Here is a 12,099-nt window from a genome sequence, read left to right on the forward strand (position 1 = left end):
ATCCTTCAGCCGTCATGCCAATAAAACTGTTTACAAGTTTGATTTCTATAACAATTACTCAGCGTCTAAACTCTTGCACGTAAAAGAAAGCATTTATAAGTAAATAATCTCATAATTTGCCATAGTTGTGCACCTGCTAGGATGGCATGGGATTGTGTGGGTAGATATATTTAACGAGAGACTGGATTTGATTACTGTACATTAGATCACAGGGTGGGACGACGGAAATAAAACCGCGTTTAATAGTAAGAGTAATTGATTATTTACTTGAGTCGCGCACGGTCAGGCGGTTTTTGTATTGGTATTACATTCCTGTCAGGACAGATCATGCTGAATCTGCATCACAGCTCTGTTATACATTATCCTAAACCAGTCAAACAAATCCAGCCCAAGACACGCTAACAAAGTTAAACAGACCTTAGTCAGAGGAGATGCCATATGCAATTTGACGTGAACAAAAACAAGGCTCCTGAAGGACGGAGATGCAATTTGGTCGAACTAATAGTTTCCACAACACTGTAGTAGGCAATAAAATAGTTTGTGAATAGCACAGCTTATAGATTAAATATAGGATATTGTAGAGTTGAAATCAAAACTATTAGCAATAATTGTGAATTTTTGTGTTCTTTTTTTGAAATATTTCCCAAATGATGTTTAACAGAGAAAGGAATTTTTGGACTCAATACACTGTTCATATTTCTACTGCATCACAGAGCGCCATCTGAATAGTTTCATATTAAATAACATTCATATTAAATAACATTCGCGGACATGGCCACCCTGTTATGATTCATCAGGGAGCAGCTGGGTCCCTTTAAGGCAAAGTCCCTTTAAGGCAATTAATTTCACTCAGTGGCCATCTTTGAAACAAAAATGAATCATAAAATATTTTTAAAAAGCTATAAAATCCAGGCAGAGTGTGTACAGCACACACGTTTAACCAGTAATGTAACTGTAAATTGCATTTAATGATTTAAAATGTAGCCTGTTGATTTCTTCATATGAAAAAGCATGTTTCCAGTCTTCTTCTTCCTGCTCTTCTGATTTCAATTAACTGTCTATGGACCAAAATCTCAAAATTAACTTGGATTTAAAATGTATCTTCATCTTTATTTCTGTCAGGTGAAGAGAAGCCTGATGAAACAGATACACTGCTGGAGGTAGAAGTAGAAGAAAGTACCACACCTCCTGACACCCTAGAAATAGAAACTACCGCAGCAACCATACCCACGACAACAATGACAGCAACAACCACTCCTCCCACAACAACAACAACAACCCAGAGAACAACAACAACTAGCAGAACGATATACAGAGAGGAGCGACCGGCCCCAACCATTGCTCTAGTGCTGGACAACAGCAGCAACAACTCATACTTCACAGGTCTGTATACTTCAACACTTTCTCTTTATGTATATATATATATCCTAAAAAAAAGATGGTGTACTATTACCCACCCAACCCGCCCATGCTGTTTTATAATTTTACCTGAACGTTTCAGCGAGACATCATTCAGTAAACTTTGAAAAACCCACGAAATTTTCTCACAGCTGCTGTGGCCGTCAGGGGGCGGGGAATAGAGCAAAATATAAACAAAAATGCACCAATTGCAACAAATTAGGATGAGAGTTAAAAATAATTGGTATACAGTTAAAGGGGAAGTCTAATCAGCAAAACAAGTGAGAATACCGAGGGTATACACAATTATTGATCCTCAGAAGTCGTAATACCAAAACAGCTAGTGGAAAAAATTAGGCATACTGAGTATACAGTACGTGCATATAGCCCCGACTACACTGATATATATATATATATACACACACACAAAACTACTTTATATTTTGGCAAGTTCATACAGTATAAATTTGTGCAATTCATTTTGTAGCACATAAGAAAATAGTGCAACACAGATTCATTGTGAAAACATACCCCTGTATACATTTCTGGAGAGCACGAATTATGTAGCCAGAGCTTTGTGTGACTGCATTTCATCTTTAAATTAAATGGCAAATGGCAATCGCGAGCGAAATTTTAGATCTGAAAAAGCGTACACAGCGGCCTCTGAAGGATTTGCAAAAACTGAAAAAAAAACACACCTGGGATGTATTTTGTGCTGTCCAAAAACGTATACAGGGGTACATATCAATAATGAGCCTGGGTTACAACATAGCAATCTCATAGTAAAATTTTATTATATTCTATGTGTATTTATTAAAAAAAAAAAAAAAAGTTAAAAGAAGATTTAAAAAAAAAAAAAAATGATTATTACAAAATTGTCACCTTGTAAAACAGTTAGGCTTTGCATAAGATCAGCTAGTGTTTTGCATAATAAAACACAATGTGACAAAACTAGCACAACAAAAATATCAAACTAGGTTAACCTAGTTAACAATTCATGTTGTCCCAACACAAACCAATTGTGTAGAAATTGATTAAGTTAACTCGATTGTTTTTTTTTTTACAAATTTAAGTGGACTGAACAAAAAATAATTAAGTTGTCCCCCCCAAAAAACTCCTAAATTGTGTTGATTCAACTCATTTTAAGTAAGTAACGTAATGTGTATTTATATAGTGCATTTATTATGTATGGTACACCTAAAGAGCTTCACAATCATGAGGGTGGTCTCTCTACACCACCACCAGTGTGCAGCATTGACTTGAATGATGCGACGGCAGCCACGGGACAACGGCGCTAGTGCGATCAGCACACACCAGCTGTTGGTGGAGTGGAAAGACAGTGATAAAGCCAATTCGATAGATGGGGATGATTAGAAGCCGGTTCGGTTTAACGTCTCATCCGAAAGATGGCGCTAACTGACAGTATAGTGTCCCCTTCACTATACTGGGGCATTAGGACACACTCAGACCACAGGTTGAGTGCCCCCTGCTGGCCTCATTAACACCACATCCAACAGCAACCGAGTTTTCCTATGTGGTCTTAGATATTGACCAGGCTCAGTTTGTTTAGCTTCAGTGAATAACCGGTTTTAGGCTTCAGGGTGATATGGCCATGGCATGGCTTGGCGTGGCAAGTAGTTTGAACAAGCAGCACAAATATTTTTTGAGTGTGTTTTAGCTGTTGTTGTGTGTTTTGGCAGTGAAAGAGCACAGCTGTGATGGGACATTGGCGTCGGTGGATCTCCCGGTGAAGCAGCACAGCTACGGCAGGAACGAGGGTGCCTGGATGAAGGATCCCGCCGCCAAAGACTCCAAGATTTACGTCACAAACTATTACTATGGAAACAACCTCGTGGAGTTCCGGAACTTGGACAACTTCAAACAGGGTGTGGAAGAATTCTGATCTACAGAGACACAAACTAATACTGCACTTATTTTTTCAAAACAGCTGTACTGATTGGGTGACTCAGATCAATTCACATGCGGCAGTGTGTGTGTGTGTGTGTGTGTGTGTGTGTGTGTGTGTGTGTGTGTGTGTGTGTGTGTGTGTGTGTGTGTGTGTGTGTGTGTGTGTGTTGAATTAGGGTGAAACACTGCGGCTAAAAACATATTTTTCTTTCATGCACCTGTCGATTTTAAGATTTTGGCTTTTTATGATGCTTTTCCAGTCTAATAAAAAGAAAACATTTGAAATACACCTATAAAAGTCACATCAAAGAAAAAAAGCTCTTTTTTAGATGTTAGAATCAGTATGTTAGTTTTAACGATATCTATAAGCTAGTGTGCTCCAAAACAGTGACAAAAAATTGCGTTTAGAAGGTTTAAACCTGATATGAACATCCAAGGCTTGTAGTTTGTCACTTCTGTCTAAATGGATCAACGATTTTTTTCACGTCACCTCATTCTTCGGTTTCTTATAAAATCTTCTGGCCAATCAAATGCTCTCTGGTATCTGACATGCCCCACCCCCGTAAAAAAAAAGTTCTCGTTTGCTTTTCATTTGATGCGCTTGAGCTCAACCACTCTCGCTGGCAGAGCTGTAATAAAGCAAAACACTATTGGCTGTTTTTTTGTCCAACCCTCTCTTCATGTTTCAGTTGAGATTAGGCAAACATCGAAAAAAATTCACATTTCAAAGCCATTTTCAGGATCTTTAGGTGTATATTTTGTTGCACTTTATCAATTTGTGTCTGTAGATTTCAATTAAAATACTTTTTTTTTTTTGTTTTCTCAAAACTATATCATATATATTCATATCTATATTCTGGAAGGTTTTACAGTGGCAAATGTTCATGCATAATTTGCCTAATTATATACTTTTCATTCTACAATTTTTTCTGGAAGTTTTTTCTGAATTATGCAGCGTTAAAAGAGATTCCTAAAACCCCCTCTGTGAAAACCTTCACTCTAATACAGGCCTGTAGCAAGCAAGGGGTGGTTCTTTTTGTGGACCTTTTTGCAGTTATTTGCCTCATTTTCTATTTATTCATTTAATACCGCATTTTAGTGATATTTTAAGCACTATTTTTAGCTGAATTGGCTTGCCAGATGGTAATATGTACCAAAATATTTCCAAAAGATTTAGAATTAAAAAAATTAAATAAATTCTTGTTTTTTAAAAAAATACAAATTTATTACATCATATATCATTAGAAAAAAAATATCTAGTTTTAAATTAAAAACTGTAGCCTATTTTCATTTATTAGGATAATAACAAACTGACAAGCACATTCAACCTTCCTCTGTTAGAATTTTGCTATTTGAATAATACAAATTTAAAACATAATAATAATAAAAGATAAAATTACATTTGATTAAAGATTCATGGATAACAACAGTAGTCAAATTTCTTATTTATTAAAATATGGGTCGCTTTTGCTGCTTCACACCTCTTATCTGTCTTTTTTTGTTTCAAGAATAAGGTCTGAGATTTTGAATAAAAGTTACATGTAAAATGTTTCTCTTTTTAAAAACAATTCAGTAGTATGTTTTCTTGCACAACTGGATGTTGGACTCATGAAAATAATTGTTTGAATAAGCCAAAGCTGATTAGCTGAAGTCACACTGATGTGACGGTCAACTGAGGATTCCTCTTGGTCTTAAAGCTTTTTTCAATGGGTTATTTTCATAATTGATGATGGTGTAGCAGTCAAAATAGGACAAAAGAGCTCGTGTACAATGGAAAATTCTTTCTTTCGAGTTTTTCGAACACTCCAATTTTTCTGCTAGAAATGTATGCAAATTAGCACATATATTATTAAATAATCCCTTATTTACACCTTTAAACAGTATTTAGAAACCTTGTAATGCAAAAAAATCCCATTCTTACTGTAATCAATCAACTATAGAAGTATGATGACAACTAGTTATTTTTCTTTACCCTATTCACCTGCAGTGTCTTGCCTATTTACACAGTCTTTTTATGAAATAATGACAGGGATTTTCCCTTGAAAGAATGTTTGGATACATGTAATGTGTTATCAGATTTGGTGCTTCAAAATCGACAGGTCTGAGTGTGTGTTTGAGTTTGAAAGATACAGTTGATTTTACTGTTTGTTTGCCTGCATGTTTAGACTGGTATTAATAGACTATTTTTTCCCTGGTAATAGCCAGGGGAGTCATACACTGAATTTCTGCAGGGCTCGCCAGCAGAAGTCATAGGGCAAGATAACTAAAGGAAAAACTCATTAAGTGCTTTATTTTGGCTTTAGTTTTACTCATTTCTTATTTATATACAGTCAAGCATGAAATTATTCATACCCCAGACAAATTGTGACTTTTTTACACAAATAAATAAAACACTGAGAAATATGTTTTCCACAATGATGCCTCTTGTACATCATCTTATTATCTTTTGGGAAATCATAATTTCCAGTCAAAAAAAAAAAAAAAAACTTGCTGGTTGAATAAAAGTAACTAAGTCAGAATATGCCAGGGGTATTAATAATTTTGGGTTTGACTGTATATATTTGGCAATACCTCTAAAAAATTATATGATGCAATATCGAGTGGTGTATCAATCAGTCCATAACTAATAAATATATATTCATAGCGCATCACCTTTTCCACATTTTTTATGTTACAGCCTTATTTCAAAATGGATTAAACTAATTTATTTCCTCATAATGACAAAAGATGGGAAAAAATATATATTTTTTTAAATTGTTGCAAATTTATTAAAAATAAAAAACTGTAAAAAATGAAAAATCACATGTACATACTGTAAGTATTCACAGCCTTTGCTCAATATTTTGTTAATGCACCTTTGGCAGCGATTACAGCCTTAAATCTTTTTGAATATGATGCCACAAGCTTGACACACCTGTCTTTGGGTATTTTTGCCCATTCCTCTTCGCAGTACCTCTCAAGCTCAGGTTGGATGGGAAGCGACAGTGACAGCCATTTTCAGATCTCACAATAGATGTTTAATAGGATTTAGGTCTGGGCTCTGGCTGGGCCACTCAAGGACATTCACCGAGTTGTTGTGAAGCCACTCTATTGATATTATAGCGACGTGCTTTGGGTCATTGTCCTGCTGGAAGATGAACCCATCTTCCCCCGATCACTCAGCTTCGATGGCCGGCCAGCTCTAGGAAGAGTCTTAGTGGTTCCAAACATCTTTCATTTATGAATGATGGATGCCATTGTGCTCATTTCAGAGCAACAGAAAACTTTCTGTACTCTTCCACAGCCTTGTGCCTGGAGACAATCCTGTCTCTGAGGTCTACAGACAATTCCCTTGTCTTCATGCTTGGTTTGTGCTTTGACATGCACTGTCAACCCTGGGACCTTATATAGACAGGTGTATGCCTTTTCAAATCATGTCCAATCGACTGAATTTACCACAGGTGAACTCCAATTAAGCTGCTGAAACATCTCAAGAGTGATCAGTGGAAACAGAATGTACCTGAGCTCAATTTAGAGCTTCATGGCAAAGGCTGTGAATCCTTATGTACATGTGATTTTTCAGGTTTTTTATTTTTATAAATTTGCAACAATTTCAAAAAATCTTTTTTCACATTTTCATTATGGGGTATTGTGTGTAGAAGTGTGAGGAAATAAATTAATTTAATCCACTTTTGGAATAAGGCTGTAACATAAAAATATGTGAAGAAAGTAAAGCGCTATGAATACTTTCCGGATGCACTGTATTACTCTTGTTTCAATTTTTCTCTTTCCATTATTTTATCTATTTTTAATTATTTTTTCCTATTCTTATCTGGGAAGGGGTAAAAAATAGAATTGGGATTGGGCTTTAAGTAACATTTAACATTAGTAACATTTTTCCCTCTCATTTCCTACAGGTCGTTGGAGTAACCTGTACAAGCTCCCTTATAACTGGATCGGAACGGGTCACGTTGTATACAGAGGAGGCTTTTACTATAACCGTGCCTTCACCAAGAACATCATCAAATACGACCTTAAACAGCGATATGTGGCTGCCTGGGCTCAGCTGCACGACGTGGTCTACGAAGACACCACGCCGTGGAAGTGGAAAGGCCACTCCGACATCGACTTCGCAGTGGACGAAAACGGACTCTGGGTCATTTATCCATCAGTCGACGAGGATTATGGCCAGGCCGAAGTCATTGTTGTTAGTAAGCTAGACCCCAGCGACCTGTCGTTGAAAAAAGAGACCACGTGGAGGACGCGACTGAGGCGAAATTCATTCGGGAACTGCTTCATAATATGCGGAGTGCTGTACGCGGTGGACATTTACAATCAGAGGGAAGGAGAGGTTTCGTATGCGTATGACACACTCACGGGGGCTGAAGCGGCTCCACGTTTGCCTTTCATCAACGAATACGGCTTCACCACGCAAGTCGATTACAACCCCAAGGAGAAGCTTCTGTACGCTTGGGACAATGGACACCAGCTCACCTACAACATCGACTTTGCAGAGCAGGACAAGAAATAAAATGCGAATGAAAATGAAATTCGTTTTCAACTGCCTCATTGGTTCAACTGACAGAATGCATTCATGAAACAGGTCATCATGCTCTCGTGATCTTTAATAGACACTTGTCAGAGGTTATATAAAGGGGATTATTACATAAGCGCTGCTCTATTATTGACTGCCAGTTCTAGAATCCCAACAAATGCAAACTAAAGGCTTTGATTTGTTTCAAATGTATTGAACTCTATGAAGCAAAGCATCAAGTGTTTTCCCGCTACGCTCTGGCTGCATCCGAAATCAACTGCTACTCGAATAAGTACTACATTTGGATTTTAAATTTACTAAATCTAAAGAATCTAAAAGCTGTGGGATTTGAGATTGCTAGTTCTACAATCCCAATAAATATAATTTAAAGGCTTTGATTCGCATCAATGTTCCAATGTTGCCTTGAACTCCATGAAGCGAAGCATAACTCATATGTTTTCCTGCTACATTTTGGCTGCGTTCAAAAATCGACTACTACTCGAGTAGATACTACATTTGGATTTGAATTGACTAAATCTAACAAACCTAAAGGCTTTAGGATTTGAGACTGCCAGTTCTAGACTCCCAAAAAATGGAATTTTAAGGTTTTGATTCACCTCAATGTTCCAAATACGTTGACCTCCATGAAGCGAAGCATAAATCAAGTGTTTTCCCCTTAACTTTGCGTCCAAAATTGACTATTACTCAAGTAGGTTCTACATTTGAATTGACTAAATCTAAAGAATCTGGGATTTGAGATTCAGTTCTATAATCCCAAAAATGTAATCTAAAGTCTTTGATTCACACCAGTGTTTCAAATGTATTAAACTCCATGAAACAAAGCATCAAGTGTTTTCCCGCTACATTTTGGCTGCGTCCGAAATCGACTACTACTTGAATATGTACTACATTTGAATTTGAATTGGCTAAATCTAACGAACCTAAAAGCTTTGGGATTTGAGACGGCCAGTTCTAGATTCTCAACAAATTGAATCTAAAGGCTTTGATTCTCATCAATGTTCCAAATGCATTGAATTCCATGATGCAAAGCATAAATCAAGTGTTTTCCTGCTTCACTGCATCTGAAATCACCTAATACTCGAGTATGTACTATGTTTGAATTTAAATTGACAAAATGTAAAGAATCTGAAGGCTTTGGGATTTGAGACTGCCAGTTCTAGAATCCCAACAAATGCAATCTAAAGGCTTCGATTCACATCAGTGTTCCAAATGCATTGAACTCCATGAGGAAAAGCATAAATCAAGTGTTTTCCCACTACACTTTCGCTGCGTCTAAAATCGACTATATTTAAATTTACTACACGACCAATAGAAAAGTGTGTTATATATAGCATAAATCTGAGTAGTGTTAAGAGAGCTGAGGCGTACTACTTCCACCATTTGTCATTATCACGTAACCTACCCACGTCAGTTGCGTCGCTTCACTCCCATTTATGAATTCTCTCATGTTGCATTATGGGATAGCGTAGCATCCATTGGATGCGCACTTCAGAATTTCACTGGAAGTAAGTCATCTGGGTACTTCTCGCATACTGTTTTTCAAATACTATGAATTCGGACATACTACTCAGTTCACATACTGTTTTTAGCATACTACATGGAATGGAAGTATGCGATTTCAGAAGCATTTGTAAATTTGTGAACCATTTTAAAGTGCAACAAATGATTGCTTTACAATACGCAACGTTAAACACTACGATTGTTCATGTCACTGACTTTTCAAAGTCACGTAAAGAAATCTGCAGGTAAAATTTTTTGAAGTTGTACATGACGCTTGAAATCCTAATGCAAATCATGTGAAAGAGTTCAAATTGACCAATTCAGGCACATTGGAAATGCATGCAGCTGCGTACATTTTTGCGAAACGTAAAAAATTTTCCTCCAGGAATGTGTCATTGCACGTTTCAGATGACAAATCCACTAGAGGGCACTGTTTAGATTTTTGCGAATTTGAAGTATGTTTCTTAAGGAAACTTTTGTTGCACATTTCAGATACACATCCTTCTTATACACATGCACGAGAAGGCTTGGCTTGTTGTAGAGATCACCTAGCAAACCACTGACCTAAACCCAACGAATAGTGTTTCAAAAGCTAACTTAAGAGTAAAGTGCACTGTGACCACATAGTTTACCTTGATTTTACATTGCTTTTCTCTCTTTTGTTGATGACTCAAATCGAACAAGTATAACATTGTACAAGGTGAGTTACTGAGCAGACTGACCACAGCAGAAAAGTTGTCCAAAGTTTTTTTGTGGTATTTATGTGGGGTTTTGCAAAGAATCGCACAAACGAATCATTTATTTGTCCATAATATGTTCCTGTAAATATTATTAGTGTGAAAAGAAACTAAAACGGTTGGCATTATAACGACTCCTAACATTCATTTTACCCAGAAACTGCTGTCATGTTTATGTGCCTTTTTTGCGGTTTCACAAAAACGTAGGCAGAAGCATGTATTTCCAATGAGCCTGTGTTGAAACAACAGATTGTAGATCTTTTTAGTAATTTCGAAAGCAAATATTTAGATATTTTGCACTGTCCTAACCAGGCATGCCACAACAAAAGCAACAAACACAACATTTAATCATTAAATTGAATACATTAATTACTTTTTGTTTAGTAAGAACATTTAATTTTCATAAAACGCATTTAATTAATAAGCACTTGCAGATATTCACCTGTTATAAGTATAGAAATTGGAAAAAAAATAAACTGATGCACTTAAAAAAAAAACATTTATATTTAATATCTATGTTGCTTAAGTGTGGTCAATACTTTTTTTTTTTTCAAATTGAACCTTTTGTCACTTGCATATCTTTACTTGATTTCAAATATGATATTTATAACATATGTTGCTTCTTAAGTGAATTATTCACAGATTGTGCATTTATATTGGTGAATATATTCTATCTTGTCACTTGCACATTTTCCCCCTTTATTAAGCATAAAACTAGTAGAAAACAGGTGGAAATAATCTACATTACTGCTCAAGTAAAATCCAATCTTATTTTAAGGATTTTAAATTGAGCAAAATACATCTCATTATTCTCTCAGCATTACTGGTTAGGACATGTGTAAACTGTTAAGAGATTCATGACTTGCTCCTCTTCAATAAAATAAATGCTCATGTCAATCTTGCCGACATCATAACACAACCTCCGATTTTTCCATGTACCTATAATATTTTATAAACAAGCTTTCAAGATGCACCTGCAAATGCTGCGGTCTGTTTTCATAGAAAGAAATGTGCCAGAAAATTGTCTTCCAGCGTTTCGGCTCATATAGCCTCAGCAGACTGGTAAAGCATGGCATTATAATGAAGAAGGAATGCTTTGTGTGCTAATGAGAGCGTCTGATTATGTTTGGGAGTCTGTCTAATGACTGGACAGGCTGACATATAGAGTTTATAACAAGCGGGCCGGTCGTGCGAGGAAACATACGTCATGTATAAACAGTTTAACGTGTTTAAAGCGTTGTTGTTTATGCCTTTTAAAGCATTTTTTTGTCCTGTAACTGTAAATATCAGAGTATTTTTTGGTTCTGTTGGAGTTTTAGAAACACAATCTTCCCATGTGGAAAGGATTTCTTTTACTCTGTCAATGCAGCATGTCTGATTTTGATAAACTCTAAGTGGATTTTGTTAAACGTGCATTTGGTTTTGTGAAATATATTTGTAAACTGATTAAAAGGCTGTTGGGATAGATGGGGATGGAGTAGTTTCTGGTTAGTGGGAGATTGTGGATCATTAAGAAAATGAGCTGGTTTATTTTCCTAATGCATATTAGTGATGTTATTGTGAATAATTCATCCATAGCATTTTTATAATTGCTGTGTGATTTAACACTCATTATATTCACTGCAAGGTTCACTTTTCACAATCTAGTTAGCACTTGAAGGATTAAATCAAGTGTTTTTTTTTGTTGTTTTTTTTGCTTCTGTTTTATGAAACAAAGTTTAAGAAATATAGAAACTTAAACTAAATAAGAATATTATGGAAACTAAATGAAATATACTTACATATTTATTTGAAAATAAACATATACATTGCAATGATAATACTACAAATCACTGAATGTAAGATCAGAAAAGTTAACAGCTTTACAGACATGTGCAAGAACAATATTAGACTGCATACAGTATACTGTAGTGAACTAAAGGAGCCAAGAGCATATAAACACAAGATGATGAATAACTAAACCAGACACAGGTGAACACAATCAGTGAACCAATTAATAGCCAAAAATAAATAAATAAATAA

General features: G+C 35.9%; 1 protein-coding gene across 1 annotated transcript in view; it reads left to right on the forward strand.

Moving 5' to 3' along the window:
* Positions 1-11,546, forward strand: part of LOC130214266 (olfactomedin-like protein 2A) — a 50,352-nt gene extending 38,806 nt beyond the window's left edge. The window contains exons 7-9 of the mRNA XM_056445864.1: positions 1,123-1,383; positions 3,099-3,284; positions 7,203-11,546. Coding sequence (XP_056301839.1) covers positions 1,123-1,383; positions 3,099-3,284; positions 7,203-7,816 — 1,061 coding nt within the window. The 3' untranslated portion in view covers positions 7,817-11,546. The remainder of the gene's footprint in view (positions 1-1,122; positions 1,384-3,098; positions 3,285-7,202) is intronic.
* The last annotated feature ends 553 nt before the right edge of the window (positions 11,547-12,099 follow it).

This window comes from Danio aesculapii, chromosome 21 (genome assembly GCF_903798145.1).
Source record: "Danio aesculapii chromosome 21, fDanAes4.1, whole genome shotgun sequence".
Lineage (NCBI taxonomy): Eukaryota > Metazoa > Chordata > Actinopteri > Cypriniformes > Danionidae > Danio > Danio aesculapii.